Source organism: Lepisma saccharinum, chromosome 6 (genome assembly GCF_977018435.1).
Source record: "Lepisma saccharinum chromosome 6, izLepSacc3.1, whole genome shotgun sequence".
Classification (NCBI taxonomy): Eukaryota; Metazoa; Arthropoda; class Insecta; order Zygentoma; family Lepismatidae; genus Lepisma; species Lepisma saccharinum.
This window is the reverse complement of record NC_139234.1, coordinates 93757198-93779913: the sequence shown is the minus strand read 5'-3', so window position 1 is coordinate 93779913 and position 22716 is coordinate 93757198. Positions and strand designations below refer to the sequence as shown.

Below are 22716 nucleotides of genomic sequence, written 5' to 3'. Positions count from 1 at the left end.
CATTAATGCTATTTGGATCTAGTATTTCTTCGGGAATATCTTGACTGACATATTTGCTACCTATTAGGCCATGTTTACGCAGGTTCTCCGACATTTCTTTCGCATTATTTATGTTCTTATCGATTGCAGATTTATAATAGTGAAACTTGCTATTTCGCACTATCTTTTTAGCTCTGTTTTTAAAGTATTTGTAACTGAGAAGGCTATCGTTATCGCCGGTGTTTACGTATTTCAAAGGATAGTAGTCCCTAAGCTTCCAAAATTTACGAACTGTGTTGTTTATCCATGGCGCGGGAGGCTTTGTCACTCTGAGCGTTTTAACAGGGATGTGTTTGTTCGCCAGCAATAGTATTTCATCATTTATCATTTCGACCTGGCTGTTTACGTCCTCACATCCCTCTATATCCCCCCAGGCTGAATTTTTTGCATCCTCATTGAACTTGCTGATATCTAGTTGTTTGAAGTCACGGTAACGGACAAATTTCGTTTTCGATTTTTTTACACTATTATAAACTTCAAATACTGCGTACACTGTATCATGATCAGATAACCTGGCAATGACTGTTGATTTACGTATAAAACCTTTGTCTTTTTAGAACAGATTATAACGTCTATTAGGGACTCTGACGTGGCAATTTTCCGCGTTGGCTTTTTTACAATTGGAATGCCGTTTAGTTCTTTAATTATGGTACCCGACAATAATTTTGTATCCGGTTCTTTAGGTTTTGAAAAATCTGCGTTTACATCGCCGATACAAATATAATGGTCGTAGTTTACGAATGGAAATTGTAATAATTGAATGTGGTATAAGATATATTTGGCGGTCAGTACACCAACACAACAGCTACTTTCTCTTTGTTGCAGCAAATTTCGACTACTAATATTTAGATTTGTTCGTCTAGTTTTAAAAAAAATGTCAGTTTCTATTATTTTCCATCGAATATTTTCTTTGATATAAAAGCAAATTCCACCCCTGTTGCATCGAGTTCGATCTTTCCTTACTATTTCGTAACCATGAAGTTCCACACCTTATTACTTATCCCGGGCTTTAGCCACGATTCGGTGATACCTATTACATCGAAATTAGCAGGTGACATGATATGCTTAAATTCATCGAACGAGTTCAGTAGCCCTTGAGTATTTAGGTGACATATTTGTAAACCTCTGCTGAAGGCGTGAATGTCGTCTGCCAAGCCATCAGCGCTGACTGGAGAGGGGGGCAATTCCTTGAATGCGGCCTCAACTCTCCCACCCTCCTCCAGGGCACTCCTTTCCGCGTAACGGTCAACCATTGTCATCGGGGGAGGAGGCTTCTAGCATCGGCCAGCGGACTGTCACGAGCAATGGTTGGGAGAAAGTGAACATTTTTAGATCGTGAGATATAGCAACTAGTTTAAGTATACTTTGGAAACTGAAGCTACGTAAATTAGGATTTTAAGAAGATAAAAAGAAATGGAAAAAATATAATAATATTGTGGGGCAAATAAGAGCTACTTTACAAGAAAAGTGATCTTTCAGGTGGCTTAATATATCTAATAGTGTAATAATAATAATAATAATAATAATAATAATAATAATAATAATAATAATAATAATCCGAAGCACAATAATTGCAACACGAACAATGGAGACACAATAACAGCACTCCTACTTCGTCGAACGTCTCTAGCCAACCAGTAGTGCCAACTCACCTGTTTCAAATACTCGCCTATAGGCAAAAACAAAAGTGGTCCAACTTAGGCAACGGTACAATTTCGGCAACTCTCCCCTATAAATCACAATGATTGTTTCGATGTTTTCAATACCTTTTAACATTATTAGCATGATCAGTAGTGTTGCCCACGGGACGAGACGGGACAGGCTTTTAAAAATTCGAAACGAGACGAGATTGATCATGTGTCCCTTTGACAAACGAATATTTTCGAGACGAGACAGCATTTCACAGCATTTCCAGGAAACGAGACAGGCCAAAGTCTCGTCTCGTGGGCAACACTAATGATCAGTTAGGTCATTGACAATATCAGAATGTCTGACTAAATAAAGAGGAGTGAGGGAACGGAACTATTTTTTGAGGAGAGGTGTCACGTATAATATGGCCCATACACCGTTATTTGGCATGAGAATCACATGTTTATCTAATTTGCAATGTTTGCTGGTATATGGTGGCGGAATGCCATACACGTGTGCTGAATTGATTGATGGTTTGGTATATATGCTTCCCCTTTGCATTGCTTCAGGGTACTATCAGGTTGTACAAAGGATATACATCCTTTCTAACTTTAGAAGTGATTAGCCTGATGATGGACCTAAAGGAAATCTATAAAGATGGAAAAAAATGGATTGATCTTGCCCAGGATAGGGACAGATGAAAGGCTTGTGTTGCTGCAGCCTTAAATTTTCGAGAGAGTTAGTTAGTTAGTTAGTTAGTCTAACTTTAGAAGTTTATTCTTGTTTGATTTTGATCGGGGAGCCATATAGCCAGGAATGTCTTCTCATTAGGTCCACAATCATTATATTGAATTTCTTAATTAACAGTGGCCAGTAGCGGCGATTGGGTGCCAAAACTGGGGGACAAGGACAGTTTACTTTTTCTTGGTAGACAAGGCCTAGCACTTAGAAGCCATAGTGGGGGGAAGGAAGTGCCCCCCCCGCATCGCCGCCGATGACTGTGTCAAAGAAACAATTGTCCGCCCATATTCATAAGTTCATCAGTCCTGTGAATCTTTTCAAACCAACCTTTGTGAGAAGAAATTTAATACAGTTCACTTCATGCCAAGAAGTGATAAAAGAATTTCCTACTGTGAATAAGTCATCTTGCATTGAAATCCTTCATATTTTTTTCAAAATAGCTGTCCAACCGATTCATGGATTTTGAAAACATGAGAAAACGGCTAACGTTATTTAATAATAATAATCCCAGGAAGTTCTACCCTTCAAAATAAGATGAAAGCAGAGTTTTTGCAATCAAGGCAGGAAATGGGTCTACTAAACTTGTGACAAGTGATAAATTCACAATGTTAAGTGACTTTACAAGAAAGATTTCTCCATGTGAGGAAAATAAATATGTGAGTGTAACTTTTTTTCCATCAAAGCAATAAAATCCACTCAGAAATCGACTGAATGAAGCGGTCCTCCTCAATTTGTTATTGTTGCCTTCTTCTCCAATCGAAACTGACTTTGAAGAACCGGTTGTTTCTCACGAGCATCCACAGTGTTCAAAATAAGAAGTATTATCAAGAGATGGTTGTGCTAAGCTGGGTATAAGGATGTAAATAAGTTCCATTATAATAATATTATTGTCATTATAACGATCATTAATTAAGCATCATCACTAGGGAAAGTATTTTAAGGTGCAAATATGGTCGGGAAAGGGAAAAAAGGGTTCTGAATTTTTTTTCAAAAAGGTGCAAAAAAAAGGTGCTGATAAAATGCATTTATTCAATTCTCTCTTTTCCTGCGCCTTCTGTATATCATGCGCGCGGACCGCACAGAAAATGTGGATCTGCCGAATAGGTTTTGTTGAAGTGTGTGTTTTCCTTCGCGGGTTTTGCTACATTATCTTGGGAACTATTGGGGCTGCAATGATTATGTTATACCATTTTATAGCTATCGTTCTGCTCTACAAAATTAGACTATAGGATTTTATTTAGCTACTCAAGAAGAGTGACTTTCTTTCTGTCCAATTTTTTAACAAAACATGAATAAAAATGAAGAAAAAGATGCTAAAGCATCAAAGAGGGGGTAAAAAGAGGATAAATGTGCTAATCTCACGAAAAGATGCAAAAAGGTGAATTTTACTTGATTTCATGTCCTAAAATACATATCTCAAACGATCGGTTTCAAAACTGCTGTATTTTTGGAAAGGTTTATTTTTAAAATCCGTTCCCTAATCGTCACTCAAAGTCTCATCTTTTTTTAATCCTGGTTTATTCAATAAGTGTACTGAGGTAAATTTGGGGAAGGGGGCTACGACCCTTGTCACTTCGAAAGTTGTACGCCGTAGCATCACAGACCGAGGAAGTGGACCATTTCTGATTTTGATCATTCGTCGGATCAAAGAGGAAACTTGAATTCCAACTGGGCAATTCCATTGTGACGGGTGTGACATTCAGACAAATTTGCATTCATCTTTAAATTATTTTCTAGGCACCTTCAAATATGTAACTTTATAAATTCATGTAACTTCATTTTCCTTGATGAAAGTTATTTAATTTCAGAATATTTCTCCCCCATCTCAATTTTCAGCTATAGAGCTAGAAGAGTTCTGTTGGAATTTTGAGACCCAGAATTTTTCTTTGTTTATATGATTTCTACTACATGTAGGCATCCAAAAAAAAATGATCACATGATCTGACTTGTGTTCATTTTGTAGAAATTTCTGCCATTTTGAATTTTCGATTTTTTTTATTTTAATTTTTGTGGAGTAATATGGGGGACTAGTATGTCATTTTATAGGTTTTCAAGCACGCTAAGCTTAAAAAAGCACATATCATGCTCTAGAAAGAAGAATAAATGGAATGTGGCTTTTAACTTTTGATGGAGGGGACATTAATACTGAAAAGAAATGTAATGTTTCCCTGTGCATTATTTTTCATTTCAATCAAATATTTAAATATGAATTGTTTCTTTTGCATTTTAAAAATGTACAGCAATAGATGTTTCAAACTCTGTAAGGACATACCATAGCTCGTAGGCACTTCTGGAATGTACAGGGTGACCAAAAGCAGTAGGTCTTAAATGGTATGTTATAATAGGATTCTAAGTCGGGCTGTTTCCCAGTACATTCATCTATATATGGCACTGGAAGTAGACACACTTTGTGTTAACATTTTTTTGCTTGGTTGTATTGTTGGAACTGCACTTGGTCACTAGTTTATCTAGATGAGGTAAGTATATTTGCAATGAACTTGAAGTCTTCATGAATCACAGGGTGCTCCTCTTTGAGTTTCAAGCAATCATTGTAAATGAAGTACACCAATGTGCATAATTCTATTAAATGCAAAGAAACGTGGTAAGCAGTTTTTATACTGCATACTTGGAAGTCCGGATTCTTGTCCCTGCTCAATAGTAGTCTCAAAGAAGTGGTGCTATTAGAGACAGAAACAGGTCCTAAGTACAAAATGCTTGACTGAAGTCGGAATTCCCCAAAATTTATTTATGGACAATATTTTGTTTCACACAATAAATTATTTTCTTCGTGAATTGAGAAAGAACTACACACGTGAATAATTGAAAACATCCCTGAACACTGATCTTGAAAATTATCTAAAAATGTTTTCAGCTGAAGTGTTTCTATGAGTCCATAAATCACCCGAATTGTTCTAACTGCCTGAGCATAATTATGTCCATTTACAGCTCTTTAAGCTGAACGTGGGCCCATCGTTCAAATTTCTACAAGAATTTCAAAACTTCCGCTGGCTTTGAGATACAGTCCAATACATGAAATTACTACTTTTTACAAATGAAATCGCCTAGGCCAAGAGAGATATTCTAAGACTTTTCCGGGTGAAGAAGCTGAATTTCCTCAACTATGCGATATGCTCCTTCATCACGCCATAATAAACCCTCTCGATTCAACTAACACAGAACATCTTGCAAGTTGACCATGGTTGAATGTATGTAATCATATTGTGTTGCTGTCTACGGAAGCATTGGAGTAAATCCGTCGATATGAATGATTAAACAATGCACTCGTAAGGGAGTGTCTTAATGGTATGTTTACTGCTTCAGGGAAGTCAAGCTGAGCATTAAATAAATTACGAAATCGCGAGAGAAATCACACGTGTACAAATCCCTTTCTGGCTTTCTAATGTCAGATGCTGTATCTAAATCACTATTTGACATAGAATTACTAGAAATCATGCAATTTCTCTTTACTTTAGAATAGTGAAGTAATTGCTACGCTTCCATTTCTTTGTTTGACTAGGTGATGTACCATCAATACCAAATATACCAATATCGTTTTCTGGACTATCAATTTCTTACCGTATAGAATGTGGTTCGTAATTTTGAACCTCAAGATCTTGGAAAAGAACGAGTACTGTGCCGTGTGTTCCACGTGTAGCTTCCTTCCTCTCTATGAAAACTGTCTGTAACATCACGTATGAGAATCTGGAGCTTTATTGAATGTGGTATTGGAATACGGTGTCCTTCAGCTCTGGTGATAGTTCTGTTTGCTAACATCTGATCTTGGCTTAGGACAATATCAGAGCAGCAATAGAGTCCTTGGTGGTTGAACATACTTATAAGCTTTTTGGATTTACTTAAAATGTGAATAGTATGAGAACTGGCAACGTGCATTGGAGTTGATTTCAACCCATTATGAATGAGAAAATAAGCAACTTGAAACAATGCGTTGCATCTACGCTCAGTACTTAGGGTTTTAGAGGCTGAAGCCGCTAATTCTTGTACAGTAGAAATCCTCCGTTGGTTTAAATTGCTCTAACTTCATCATTGACTATGTATCAAACACATCATCAAATTTTCCATTCAAATTGAAGTCATAGTTTCTTGCTTCTTCACGGAGTCTATTGGTACATTCCTTAACAACACCAGTAGACTGTCCTTTATCTACGCACGTACTGTAAAATTGGACGGATAGGCAAGCTAGGAAAGGATTTTTTCCCTTCGATATGAAAAACTTAGCAACGATCATAGATTCAATATCTTTGAAATTTTAAATTAGTGCTTTTGCTTCATAAATTCATTACGAAGTTCATTTTGAAATTCAAACCTTCGACAAATTTCCTTATCTTACAATCTTTTGTATTGATACAGGATCACTTTGACTCTTCTTGACTCTTCTTAGAGGCTTTGAACTTCTTGTTTTGATATACTGCACATGAGGCAAAACATTTGACACATTACTAACGGTAGAAGTTATTTCAAAAACTACATCTAGGGAAATTCCTGTGCTATTCCATGCTCGTAAATTTGGAAAAGTTGTGTTTCTTCCTTCTATTTTAACTGATTTCATACCACACATACGGTTGATGTGGATTTTGATCCACTTGGCCTTGCAGAGAATACTGATCTAAAGACTTACTCGTTTGATATAAGGTCGTCTATGTCTATAATTACACCATGATTTAGCACACCACTTGATTCTTTGAGTTTCTGTCATCCAAAGTCTGTCTTATATAACTTTTCTCGTCCTTTCGATTTATGTTATCGAACAAACATAAGCTTCATGAAAGTCTTTTCTCTTTTAGTTTGATGCAAATTACACTAATTCAACTATTTTCATTATTAATTCTTCGCAAGGCAAGAATTATTCAGCAAAATGGAAAAGACAAATGAATTAATACAGTGTTCTTAAACGTATGTCCAAACGTTAAAAAACTATAACAGCATTTTAAATTTTGTCCTCAATTTCTACAAAACTCATACTTCTATCTCTCCGAATGCGATTTGCACGTCATTATTGCACTCTGGGTGTCAAAAAACATATAAAATGACATATTATATTGCCATATTATGCGATAATATGTTGTTGTTTTTTTAGAAAATCGAAAAATCCAAGATGGCCTCAATTTCTGCAAAATGACCATTGGTCACATCATGTGACCATTTTATTCTAAACGACTAACCATAGAAGAGAAAGTCTGAACAATCAAAACCTCTGGCTCTCAAACTTCCAACAGAACCTTCCCAGCTGCTGCATTACTACAGAAAATACATTTTTTGTCATTGTGACGGGCGTGACACTTCTGAAACTTCAGGACCTTCCTCAGTCTTTCAGAAAACTCTTTGAAATATATGGGTTTACGGAAACAATTGTACTCGTAATTTATTTTTACACAGCAAACTTTAATCGACATTTAGATGCTTTTAGTTTCTAAAAATATTACAATAACCCTTTATAAACATTTTTCGCCTGTGACGGGTGTGCGAAATTTTGTGACGGGTGTGACATCACGCATATGTAGGATTATGGAGCCATGCAAAGGCTATGAAAATTATCATAAATAGATTCTTCAAATTAAGGTTTATTTCAGAAATGAAGTAGAATAATTCAGAGCTTAAGATATAGAAATGAGACAATTAGAACGAAATTAGAATTACTTCAGTTTTCTTATGGTATAATACCTACCCCCCCCCCTCTCTCTCTCTCTCTTTTTAGGGCTGGTAACAGCATGGGGTAAAAACGTATTTCCACATTCATAGATAAGATTTTACAATTATATCAAAAATTGGACTAGTAAGAAATGGAGCCGTAGCTGCGTAGGTGGTTGTCATTGTCACCCTAGGCCCCTGGAACATAGAAATTAGACCGGTCTGTCACTTCTCCTCCATTTCTCACATCCTTTCGTCGGGAATAAAACATAGTATATAAAATTCCTTGACAACCTAAGATTTAACACTTTGTCAAAAGCTTCTTATCTTCCCCTTTAAATTTAATACTCAATCCTACAACCATAATTTCAAAGCCAATTTTAGACTTACTGTTGATATTGAAGAGTGGATATTGCCTCCTCCAAAAAATTTATTCTCAGTCTACACAAAAGAATTTCTCAACAGTCTAAGACAATAGTAATACCCAAGAATTGGATACCCCCCTCGATGTAATGCTCAATCCCCCTCTAACTAAAATACCCGCCAAAATCTAAGACCTACATTTGGATACTGCCCCCTCCCCCAACGTTTAATTCAGAATCCTCCCAGAACCAGCGTGTAAAATAAGGCCTAATATTTTGGAGGTGGATATTTCTCCCACCAACCCACTCCCTTCGATAACACCCTTAAACACTTTCTTTTCTTCATCTAATGGATTAAATATGGTGCATTTAAGGTGTAAAATTTTTACACATATTTTGGAAAAAATGTGTAAATGTTGAATTTTATAATATTTGAAGGGAAAAAATCCCCCCCCCCCAAAGTTTGTTCCTTCGCCATAATCCCCCTTATGGGCACCCCTGCCGCCAGGGACAATCTCTTTGCCTCTCCTCCTCCTCTGTGTCGTAGTACAGGGAGGTTATTGCAGCATGCCACCGCTTCAGCATCGGCCGTTTGCCGGCCCAGTCATGCAACAGGTGCCGGCAAATTGCGTAACAGATAGCCCGTAACAGAAACCGCTTGTTTTGTAATGTTTCCACTTTTCACAATTACAGTTACAATTACAATTGAAATAAGCACGTACCTTGTCGCACGGATGCAGGAAAAGGTGTCCTCCCAAATGCAAATATTTCCGGCACCTTATTTCTGACATCTAATCTTAGATTAGACATCGCTACTTTATCCTCAGTTGACAGAAAGGGAAGACAGCATCCCGGCGCATAAAGCAAACCGAAAGCGTAAAATGATATTTAAAAGTAATAATAATGATGATCACTAACCTCCTGTGTTATAAGAGATGTTGAAAATGACTTCCTTCAACAGCAATACAACACGTTTCTTAGGTTCAAGAGATCCTGTCTATCGTAATCCCTGACCACTTTTCTGCAAGAATTCGTTTTCACGTAATTATCGTACATAAAAACTCTATGTTCAAGACTATATTTGTTTAACGACATAAGTAATGAATGAATAACAATTAACACACAATAAAGCACTAGCACACCAACTCAATAACACAGTATAAACAAAACGCGTACTGATAAACGCGAACAGAAGTGAACATGAATGAGCGTAGACTCACTGTCTGGTAGCCGACAGTGTTGCTAACCATTTTTCGGCAATGTCCCTACAGACGTAGTCAAAATGTCCCTACAACTGACCAAATGTCCCTACGCCAAGTAAAGTGACTAAAAAAAAAACACCTCATGAGCATGCAAACAGAAGATAAAATATACACATTTACTTACCAAATCTTTCTGCTCGGTGCTTCCACAATTAATGAAGGAGTGAATTTACAATACAGGACCTCTCCCCGATTTTTTGTAATATTTCGCATACTCACTAATTGAGGCCTCCTAATCACGAATTTGAAGTTAAAATTTGGGGGGTCACGTGTAGAAATTGCAAAATAAGTGACATTGAGTGGTCCGCGATCGGCACGATTGCTTATTATTTACCGGAAGATTTTGTGTTTCCAATACTTAAAAAACGAAATATACATTCCTGATATTACTACGACCCCAAATTTTAACTATGTTTGCCTATCCTAACCTAACCTAACCGTACCTGAATGGTTCGTGGGGCTATCCGTCAATGGTTTGTTGGGCTACCCGTGCATGTTTTTTTCGAGCCCAAATTTTAACTATGTTTGCCTAACCTAACTTAACCTAAACTTACCGAGAATGGTCAGTGGGGCTATTCCTGAATGGTTTTGCGGTAATTGTGATTACGAACCGATAAAAAATATTATTTTCGTAGCACTTTAACGGCAAACGTTCATCATCGAAGGCCATTTTCGTATCCTGCAATTTTATGATTGATGTACTGTTGCCAAATTTACCTGTAATCAAATCAGTTCTTCTACATCGTGATTGTCGCTGTCACATGTAAGCACGTTCTTTGGGCAATATACTGAAATCCATAAGTTTATTAATTAGCCCACAGCCATCCTCCTGCACACTCCACCTAACAATCTGTACAACATTAACAACTTTTTTACTGTTCTCTTCCGCCATTCTTACACGATCCATGCTCTCCAAGTATGAAATCAACAGTGTGGCAACGCTGTAGACAGCGTAACTAATTTTAATTTGTTCATATCAACAAATATGGCTACCATACTTGTATACGGAGAATCATTGCGAGAATTGAAAAGCTTATTTTACAACTTCTACACGTTAATGAACATTTTTTCCCCCTCACCCCAACATGTTAACTTGAGATAAATAATCACGAATAATTATTTCGTGAGTATAAGACGTAGCATAGAAATTACAGAAGGGTCCGGTATTGTAAATTCTTGCCTTAATGAATAATAGGGGTGTGCTGGACAGAATTTTTTGGGTCGGGACGGGATCGAGACGGTAATTTTTTTAAATCCCGACATTCGGGACTGAAAAATTTGCAATTTCCCGACCAAGTCGGAAAATTTTCTGGACGGGAAATGTTCGAAATTTCCCGAAGCACTGGAAATCTCGAATTTTACAAGTCATTTTCACTTTAAGTGATTGTTTTTGCATTTCTAGAATAAAAACTTACAACTTTCGATAAGTTCCAGAAACTTACAAGGCAGAAAACGTCGAGAATTAACGACTTTTTAAAGTAAAGAATCCAGCACACCCCTAATGAATAACGTTGAGTCGTTTACTGTTGATTATGTTATTTGAAGTCATACATGCTGCTGCTGTGAAGAGATAGATGTTGGTTGGTGATGCTGTATTTCCTGCATTCTTTAACAATTTTGGTCCCATTTTATTTCCCTTTTTTGTTTTTGTATCACTTAACATTGAAAATATTCTTTCCGTTTCCGCTTTAGAATGCGGCAATGTTAGCACTATTTTCGCGAGAGTGGAAATGTTTTCAAAAAGGAACTTGCCTTGAAAGTTTTTGGTAACCGATAACATGTTCCAAAATTCTGATGGAGATCTGTTAGTTAGTTCTTTTTTCTCCTCCTCGCTAAAGTATCCAGATAAACTAATTCATAAAATGTAATTTACCAAGATTGAAAAAAGTACCTACGTTTTCCCTCATTTGGCAAAATCTGTCCCTACGTTCCTACGCGGGCGAAATTGAGTGAAAAGTCCCTATGCGTAGGGACATGTCCCTACGGTTGGCATCACTGCCGACACGTGCAGTATGAAGCGCCATCTCGCGGCTGACAACTCACCCAACCCCCGATAAGCTGCAGGCGCTGTCGCGACAACTGAGAATAAAGTAGCGATGACTAATCTTAGACGTCAGAAATAAGGTGCCAGAAATATTTGTATTTGGGAGGACACCTTTTCCTGCATCCGTGCGACAAGGTACGTGCTTATTTCAATTGTAATTGTAACTGTAATTGTGAAAAGTGGAAACATTACAAAACAAGCGGTTTCTGTTACGGGCTATCTGTTACGCAATTTGCCGGCACCTGTTGCATGACTGGACCGGCAAACGGCCGATGCTGAAGCGGTGGCATGCTGCAATAACCTCCCTGTAGTATTTGCATGGAGAAAAATGCTGCAAACAGCGTCAAAGCACAACACACTTCCTCCCTTGTCCTCTCCACAACTGCACGTGTGTGGCTTCACACTCCCTTTGTTCCACCAGCATGTGACTCCTACCGACATCTATCGGTTTCATGACAAAGTTACCCTCATCCCAGTTTATATATTTGTATTTTTGTCATTTAGCGTCGCTTTTCTGCAACTTTGGACTAATCACGACGATGAGAATGACTGATAATTAGATGAAATTTCTGAATGGAAAGGCTGCTCAGAGAAAAAACACCTCTTGCCAGGCCAGGATGTGAACACGGAACCTTCGGTGGCAACATCATGATCTCGCAACTAAAAATCTTTGGCCTCTATCACCTTGTAATCAAGGAGGCCCGTTCTCTGTGGGGTCCATATATATTATATATCAGGCGCGTATATTCTAGGCTACCTAGGCTATCGCCGAAGCCCAGATTAAATACAGAAAATAATCGACTATCTAATGTGACTGATGCTTCACTCTCAAACAACGACCGCGGGAAAAATGATAGTATAAAACCCGCGACTCCTGTGCACTGTACTCCCGCGAGGACAGGATTTTTCGTCCAAGGTTTGTTTTCCTTGTGCTCGCTCTATACATGGCGATGGACTCGTTTCCTTTAAAACTACCACCACGCTTCAGCGGTTAAATTCGACCCCGACCAGCGCCTGGAGGCGGTCAGTGACGTATTTGTAGTGGCTTCTTAGACAGGGAACTCTTCGTTTTATAACGGCGGTAAAACCTTACAGCGATGCCAATGCGCTAACCAGCATGGGATTTTTCCCAGGTAAGGGAAATTTTGAAACTAAACTACTATTAAAGGAACGGGAAAATAGTGGCTGGCATGTGATAGGGAATTTTTCCTCTAGGCCAAAACAACACTGTCCCATCGAACACATGTAGAACTCACAGGCCGCTGACCTTCAACCAACAAACCACGCTTTACGATGTTTTCAACCCCTCTGCTGCTTTGTTATGACTGGCTGGGGTAGACTGACTGGCCGGAGATGACAAAGGGGATTTTGCGAGTGGAATTCGCGTTGAAGGAAGTTTAAGAAAATTAGGTTTCTTACTGCGTGGATTTTTTTTAAGTGTATTGAGTGCGTGAATTACGCATATATGTTTTGAATGATCTGTGCTGCGTCGTGTAGTGAACGAAAATGAATGACATAATTAACGAACTATTGCCGAAACAATTTACTCTGCTTTTGCACGAGGATAAACTTCAAATCGTGAAGATATGCAGGCCTCTGGCATCGCAAAGAAGAGAAGAATGGATTTGGTTTGTTATTTTGCGTTGCTCTTCTGACACTTTAGCTAATCGCGACGATGAGGATGAGTGACGATACACTGAAATTCATGAAGGGTCATTCACAAAGAATACCCATGTCCATGCCTGGATTTGAACCGGGTACCCTGGCGTCATGGTGCGCTGTGCTAATAACCATTTTACCACAGAGGTTGCCAAGAGAAGAATGGAGTTCCTGTCCAAATTAAATATTCAAGGTAAGAAGTTTATTATACGGGTATATTTTATTCTCGCACGTAGGCCTACATAAATATTTCACAATATGGGCATCAATATTTTATAAATAACCATGAACTATTTGAAATGTTTTCCTTATTGTTTTTATATTAATGAAACAGTGTTATTTTTATAATTATTAGTAAATTGTAATGTATGTATTTTAATCGCAATGTCACATCACCTTAATATCCAAGAAATTGAACGAAAAAGATCCCCCCATTTGAATATTATGATAAAAAGAGATAGCCCAGGTTTTAAACCCAGCATACGCCACTGTTATATACAGTAGTTTGTACCTTATTTAGAACTGTACATTCAGTCCCATTTAGCCAACCTGAGAATAACGTAGACTTGAAAACACTAAAAACATTTAGTTGACTTATTCTGAAAAGGAGTCAAGCTCATATTAGTGTAATGACGACTACTTCGAGTAATATCAGTCGAATGACTACTTCGAATAATATTAGTCTAATAACTATTCAGACTAATGTTAGTCGAATGACTACTTAGATTAATGTCGGTCAAATTACTACTGTGACTAACATTAGTCGAAAAGTAGTAGAATATTTTTTATATTAATTAGTCGATTTTTGTTTCCGACTAACGACTAATTAGTCGATGGTGAAAATTAATCGATGGTGCCCATTTCTAGCAATAAGAGGCGAGCTTCTATGGCATCATCCCCCCCCCCCCAATTGGCAGTGTCTAAAATGCATTCGCAGTACCAAGATCTGCTGCTGTATCTATCATAGTGTTGCTGTAATTGAAAGTTTTGAAATCACAGTACAGACACATAACAGAAGAATATCATACTATGCATCAGGAAACTGCTAACATTAAAATCAAGGGAATCGTTTTATCAAGATGTGAGCGATGAGTTTGCAGAAACAGAACGAAAGCTACCCAGAGGCGCAACCACGAATTTTTGTCTGGGGGGGGGGGGCAAGTACAAGGATAAACGTATCTACCAATACCAACAGCAAAACTTACATAAATTGTCTCTCAAATGTGCACGCTCCCTTCCCTCAAAACAATTCTTCATGCATTTAAAACCAAATTAATTAAGACAAGTCTTATTTCTCTGCCTGGTGATTTACAATGCATTACAGCGAAGAAACATAAATTGCGAGCGAAGCGAACAAGAAAATTTTTGGATCCAATTTTTTTGCAGGCTGAAATCAATATTAATTTAATAGGGCGCAAATAATTTCACGGAAACGCCATGGCATTATATCATTTACAACTTTTGTGCCTCCCCGATGGTGTAGTGGTAACATCGTCGCCTTGTCATCAAGGGGTCCCGGGTTCGATACCCGGTGGAGGCACATAGTGGTTCGGAACCCACTTTAAGCTATAGGTCCAGTCTCGTTTAGCCTTTCTGTGCATAAGTTGACTTAAAAAACACCAATCAATCAATTTTACTATTTTCTTATAATTTGGATAGTTCGACGCCTAGGGCCGTCTCCCGCCGTCCCCTAGCTACGGTCCTGAACTTGATAAGACTAAGAAAAGCAAGAATTGCGAGCGAAGCGATCAAGAAAATTTTACGAAAAGTATTTATATTTGCATAAAATTTGAAGTTCTGAGCTGTAGGTACACTTGGCCGTCAATGTTTGCCCCCCTAGAACTTATTTCCGACCAAGGTTGGGGGGGGGGCAATGCACCCCCTGCCCCCTGTGGTTGCGCCACTGGTTTGGTTACTTTGGTTTGCCACCAGATGGCTTTGATCATGTATGGGTGTGGCTACGAAGTACGGAAAGATCGGAGGTGTCGCCTGAACAACCACGAAAGGCATTAAGCGCGAAAGTGAAATTTTCGCGCTTATTCCTTCGCGGTTAATCCTTTCGCGTTTAATCCGTTTCGCGCTTAATCTTTTCGCTCTTATTCCGTTCGCGCTTAGTCCGTTTCGCTCTAATTCCTTTCGCGCTCATTCCGTTTCGCGGTTGTTCCTTTCGCGCTTATTACGGTATTCAATTTTAGTTTCGCCATTTCCATTTCGCGGTTGTTCCTTCCGCGCTAGTTCCGGGTTTTATTTTTTTCTCGCACTTAATCCGTTTCGCGGTTGTTCCTCTCAAGCTCATTCCGATTTTTAATTTTAGTTTCGCGCTTATTCTCTTTCGCTCTTATTCCTTTCGCGCTTATTCCGGTATTCAATTTTGGTTTCGTGATTAATTCGTTTCGCGGTTGTTCCTTTCGCGCTTATTTCAGTTTTTAATTTTAGTTTCACGATTAATCCGTTTCGCTGTTATTCGTTTCGCGCTTATTCCTATGTTCAATTTTGGTTTTGCGCTTAATCCGTTTCTCGGTTGTTCCTTTCGCACTTATTCCAGTTTTGAATATTAATTTCGCTCTTAATCCCTTTCGCTCTTATTCCTTTCGCGCTTTTTCCGGTGTTCAATTTTGGTTTCGCGATTAATCCGTCTCGCGATTATTTCTTTCGCGCTTATTCTTGTTTTGAATATTAGTTTCGCTCTTAATCCCTTTCGCTCTTATTCCTTTCGCGCTTATTCCTATGTTCAATTTTTGTTTCGCTATTAATTCGTTTCGCGGTTGTTTCTTTCGCGCTTATTCTTGTTTTGAATATTAGTTTCGCTCTTATTCCTTTTGCGCTTATTCCTATGTTCAATTTTGGTTTCGCGCTGAATCCGTTTCTCGGTTGTTCCTTTCTCGCTTATTCCCGTTTTGAATTTTAGTTTCGCTCTAAATCTCTTTCGCTCTAATTCCTTTCGCGCTTATTCTGGTGTTCAATTTTGGTTTCGCGATTAATCCGTTTCGCGGTTGTTCCTTTCGCTGTAATTCCATTTCGCGCTTATTCCTTCGCGTTTATTCCGCTCGCGCTAAATCCGTTTCGTGCTTGTTCCTTCGCGTTTATTCCGTTCACGCTTGTTCCGTTTCGCGTTTAATCCTGTGTTACGTTTCGCGGTTGTGCTCTTTCGTGCTTAGTCCGTTTCGTGCTTAATCCCTCTCGCGGTTATTCCACCGCCCCGGTCGGAGGAGAGCGAGCCTCCGGAAGGAACTTTACTTCCTACTGATTAGCCGAGGGTATCGCACCTTAGGGGCCCGTTCCGAAAGTAACTGGTTGTTCCATAAGTGCTTCCGTGCGTTTTGTGAGGTTCTTTATGCTGTCCCAAAAGTCGCTTTCCGTGCGTCTCACTCAAGAACGAGATTCACCAAACGGCACGGGATAGGAGGCTGGTTTGTTCGGTGAGAATCGTCTGCTGCTTGCAGACAGCGTGCGGGCATAATGGCTTCGAACTGCACTACCTAGGTAGTTCTGGAATTGTATTATAATTTTAAAAGAGTGTTATATGAAGCAACATGCACAAGATGACTGTGCATGAACTGTTCTTACAATGTGATTAAAATGAGTTACAATGCCCGCAATAGAGTTTATTTCTCCCAGAAGGGACATTCCTTCCGTTGGTCGCCATGCGGAGACTTTCTATAAACAAAACGCTGCGCCTGCGCTTTCGTCTAGAGTGTCCCATAAGTCTGTAAAATAACTGGTTTCACTAGGTTCACGAGCCCAGATATCTTCGTATAATTCGTTCGTTTCGTTATGGCTTTCGGAACGCACCCCATAATTTGAGTTTCTCCTAAGTGTCAAAAAGGACATTAAATTAGAACAAAGACAGGGAGTAGTGATGTTATTGAAGTGGTTCAGTATTTTTAAGTTGTTTTTTGTAGAGTTGGGTATTTTTTGATAATTCACATCACTCTTTTTTCAGTTTTAACCCTAGTCTACCTGTCAGGTCCACCACCTCTATTTTTCAACAGTGACAATTTTTATTAAAAAATGAATTACATTGTTCCCTATGGTGTTATGAATATTCTGTATTAGTTTTGTTCATAGAAAACATAAACGTAAGGTAAATAGGAGGGCGTATCAGGCGCCATTTTTAAATGTTATTCGAGACACTCATTCTAGTGATAGTGTACAATTGTTTGTTAATGTAGGTATTTTTTGTAATTATTATAATTAATATACAACTGTCCGTCTGTAATCAAAGAAGCCGGCTCCCGTGGTGAGTAGTTACCACATCGCGCTACGACGCTAGGGGTCCCGGGTTCGAATCAAGGCGTGGGAATGGATGTTTGTGAATGTCCATTCATCTATTTCATCACATCATCACTAATCTTCATCTTCGCAATTAGCCACGAGTGGCACAAAAACGAAGTAAAATAAAGCAAATCAATCAATCAACTATAAACAAAGAAGCATTAATAAAAAATATTCTTGTTTTTTTTAGTTTTAGGGAATTGTAAAATATGGGTGCGATACTCATGCAATAATTTGTCATTATTTTTTATTAATGATGGCAATTTTTGTAATCAATATCTAAATAACTAAACTTCTATAAACAAGAAAGCATGAAGCAATTCAATAGTAAAATGGTTTGTTGAATTTTAGTGATTTAAAAAAATGTGGGCCTGTGAGCCCCCTCTCAGGTAAATAAACTCCGTACCAGCTAACTGTAGACCAAGGAACGAGAACAAGTCTCTGCGCAAGTGGTGACGCGAGACGGCTCCACCAATGAACAGTGAGAGAAACGGGATTGTGTGATGGGCGACGGGAGTTACCAGATTTCCCCCTCCGCTATGCAGCGTTGCAAACTTTTGAAAAGGATAATACCGAACGCACATGGCAAACGAACCGTATTTTTGTCTCCAGGTCCGTACGATTGGTTTAAGAATTTCTTAGGAAATTTGCAAGAGCAAATTTTGACAAGCCGTTAATTTAGCGTACGGACTAAGGTCTGAACCGTACGGTTGGCAACGTTGCGCTCTCACCACTCGATTTTCCTTCTCCTCCTCTGCCGATATACGCGGCCCTGCTCTACAGTTAGCTTGGACAGGGTATAAGTTTCTCGTGCGGCACGGATAAGCTAGTGTTAAGCCAGGTCCTTTGCCAAAAATGAATATTAAGAAGTGGGTATTAAAATGAAATAAACGGAAAATACTTTAGGTTAAATTAAACCAACTGGAAGTCATTGGGATATTAAATGCATAAAACAGAAGGTTTATGTAAAGATTTCATTGTCATTTGGTTTCCATAATCTTGTTTCTGGAATAAGTAAGTTACTGATTGTCATTTGGAGCTAATATTTCATATTCACACTCTTTATATTGTCTAAATCGCGTCGTGATAATTGTCACATAAACCTCATTAATTTATCTATTATGTATTTCTTCACAAAACCTACAATTTTAAGGCTTTAATCTTAAACCTTTTATTGCTAGTATTCCACTGCCTTATTTAAGTTGATTTCTCTGCTTGAACCAACTTTATTTGTATTCCTTGTGTCCTCCTATAAAGGGGGATATTTCTAAGAGAAGTAACACTCACACAAAAGAAGCTGATGAGGACCTATTGAAGGCACTTACCAATACAGAAGGTTTCTCCTCTGCTAAAGAAACAGGCTTGCATGTAACGCTTAAGTGCTGTGTCCTTTTGCTGAGTGGCCTCTTTAACACCAACCAATCTGAATATGGTTTCTCCGTATCGATTAACATGCTGATCAATCAGCATCTCGTGTATAACCACGCATAAACCGTCGACAACAAAATGGACGAAGTCGGATGAACCCAACGTCTTACCTGAAAAAGGAAAAGGATTCCTTGCAAAGAACTAAACAATACACAAATGTTACATGGCATTGAAAGTAAGTTACCGCCTTCAAGGGAGTAACTGGCGTCTTAACACTGCAGTGGTCGCGTGGAAAAACTCCCGTCATTGGTTGCCTGGATTACTATTTTGATCCATAGAATATTACCGATTTTACCCATTATTGGTCAAACTTTCTGTGGTGTTATAGCGAGAATGTCACTTTTGAAGTATTCTGGTTCGCTTAATGAAAATTCACAAGGTATTCCACTCAACACATTACAGTAGGGAGGAAATTCTAAATCTAGTGCATTTCAATTGGATGTGACGAAATCAAACAGAAATACATATCTTAGAATCTTACTTTTGTTATTTTGTTTCATAAAAAAATCAAATTCGTTTTTAGTGGTCATGACACACCCACTTCATATATTTATAAAATATTTTAGAAACATGTACTTGTTAAGGACGGCCAAAAAAAATCCGGAATCCGGAAAATTTACTATCCGGATTTTGGATGAAATCCTTCTGTCAGAGACAAAACAGATTTAAGAGCAAAAGAATTACGGAGGCAAAACAGGTTTAGGAAGGAAGCCGACTTCGCTTAGTAAGAAATGATTTCATTACGTTATGTTTTATTTTTTTTGTCAACAATAATTGGTAATTAACAAAACGTTGGTACGTACATGAGGTTAGCTCGGCAAAAGTAATCTGATTTTTTTTTGCACGTATGACTGACAGAGGGAAAAGTTTGGTAGAAAGCAGAAGGAAATATACATTTTGTGTTGCATACAATTCCATTGTTCGAGCTCCGAAGCATGTAATCTCAGGGAGCCGATGCAAATGATTATATTGTTTTGGCATCAGAGGGTGCTTGCGCATTGACCTAAAGCACGAACTTGTCCAATCTATCAAAATCCCGCTCTTGTGCAACTGCTACGGCAGATAAGGAGCCATCGGGCAATATGGCCATGTTTGGTCGAAACAAAGAACTGCTGTAGCTTTACAATTCTGCTGCAACTGCACTAATCCCATTGCTTTTCACTAATCCAACTACTCTTTCTCAGTCTGAAATTGCCTGCAAACATATTCAGTGCTATTGAACTTGCTATTAAAATAAGTGATAGCCTGGAACCAGGATGGATAGAATTCGAAATCCGAATTCCCTCCGAAATCCGGAATCGCTCCGAAATTCGAAATTCAGATTCTCCGTTTTTACTATCCGGATTCCAGATTTTAAAAAATCCGGATTTGGCCTTCGCTAATATATATATATATATATATATATATATATATATATATATATATATATATATATATATATATATATTCTTTGAATGGTCTTGTGGATCACTATTGTTCTCGACTGAAATATGAGCTCTAATAAAAAGTCAACAATGGCTAAATTTCAAGTAGTAAAAGAAATGTAAAGTGCTCCCTTGTGCTTAGCACCAGGCCAAGAAGGCGTATAGGGGGTGTGGGGGTAACGCCCCACACTTTCTTGATCCGGTCGGGAGTAGTGGCTGAACGAACAGGGTTCTTGGACTACGCACATTACAGACGCAAATTCTGAATTTCAATTTTTGTACAACGTGTCAATTAGAAAAATAGAGTACTTGTGTTTGCACTGTACGGAATAATGTAAAGCCAGTTAACGTTGTGAAGAACCACACTAAAATTGATTGTACAGTGTGAGGCAAAAGTCCAGCACCACCCTTTTAATTTGAAAACGGCTTGACGGAGGATGATGGGGTGGGGCACACCACATGGAGCTAGTATGCATCATGGTGGCCATATTTAAAGCCGCAATCTTGGAATTACCTCCAGATTTTGAAATGGGAAGGGGATCATGTCTTAAATTATGTACATATCTTAAATTATGTACATATGCCTTGCAGACATATTCGCACGATATTTCCTAACGGCTGCCATGTCGACCACTGATTAGTGATTAGAAACAAAGAAAGGTGCATATAATATACCCAAGTAACCAAAAGTGATTGGCCCAACGTTAAGCCAACCGTACTGAAAATGGTTGGCCAAAAGTAAGAACATGCCGTTGGCAGTGGTTCCAACGTTGGCGCAACGTGTGGTTTTTACGTCGAGCTACTGAAAAGTAAATTATAGATAGGTTCGTGTTCTGATATATATATAATCTATTGAGAGGCGAAATATACACTTTAGTACAAATTATTTGCGTAAAATATAAATAATACACAACACTTTCTCATTCATATGGTATCATTGTTTTCAAGGTACCTTCAAGTGGTAGCGCAAAACACTTTCTAGAGTTTACTTAAAGCCGAACTGGATACGCGTATCCAGTTAGTTGGCGCTGAACTGGCTACCTGCCCGGATGTGATGGTTGCCTGGCTGACTGCTTGTCTGGTTTGGAGGAATAGGACATGTTCTAATTGCTACTGGCTTTCCTCGACTGGATACTGTGGAACAGCCAATCATACCCCAAAGTTTGGTCATGTGAAGATAATCTTTGAGTTTGCAAAGGGGAGTTTTTTGTTTGTGGTTTCCGAGTCTTGGCTGTTTTTGTTAGTTTCTCGATTAAAAAAATGAAAGAGATGACGTGCGGTGCATTCGTGTTCAGTTCATTAATATTTAGGTTTTTATGCAAAGCGATGAGATGTGTACGTGACAAATATGATTAGCCGAAAATGAAAATCCTTATTATTACAACTTACAAGTGTATTAAATTAAATGTTTGATTTTTTAAAATTTGTGAATGAATTCTGCGAATCTCATGTATACCCGAGTTAATTAAAAAGTTTGTTCGGTACGCATTGATTACTATAATTTTTTTCGAGCCAATCTCTAGTCCATTCTTTTCTTTTTTAATTTCTAATAAAAGCACAAAACAGTAATTCTCAATATTCTTCAAATTGCTTGTCCATCTTTACATATTGTCAGCTCTTATGGGAACAAAAATCTATCGACAAGTACGGTAACAAGTATCTTGTGAGGCGAAAACTAGCAAATGGGTAGCCAGTCCAGCGCCAACTAGGGAATTCCTACTGGAAATCCAGTTCCATGTGATTCAGGCTTTAGTTTTCCACCTTTCATAGAACTGAGTCTGCACATAACATTGTTTATTTTACATATATGGATCTTGAACAGCCTTCACAAGAATGTTCTTGTTCTGCCACAGCTAAACAGACAAACCATACGCAATTCCCAACACGAAATATCTCTCATGGTGGCTGACAAAGGTGTCGCGAGTGACTACAGGTTAAAATTGGCTTCTACTTTTATTAACAAATTATTATATTTCCAGTACAAACTTTGACTAAAATTTTCGAAAAGAAACACTGTTACCTGTCACTTATTTTACACTAGAATTTACAGCACACTCTTAAAAGATGCCTTAGGAGAAAGTAGTTTTTAAACGTGGTTGGACAAGGGTTGGCAACAACTATTGGCCCAACGTAAGACCAACTTGAATTTACCAATCAACATAAACCCAACCTTTCACATGTAAAAACTGAAATTGGCCCGACCGTTG

At 38.3% G+C, this 22716-nt stretch overlaps 1 protein-coding gene across 2 annotated transcripts in view; it reads right to left on the bottom strand.

Moving 5' to 3' along the window:
• LOC145989496 (cyclic nucleotide-binding domain-containing protein 2-like) overlaps window positions 1-22716 on the bottom strand; it is a 67489-nt gene that overhangs the window by 3557 nt on the left and 41216 nt on the right. For both annotated transcript variants that reach the window (XM_083124850.1, XM_083124851.1), the window contains one exon: window positions 18983-19195. In XM_083124850.1, coding sequence (XP_082980976.1) covers window positions 18983-19195 — 213 coding nt within the window. The remainder of the gene's footprint in view (window positions 1-18982; window positions 19196-22716) is intronic.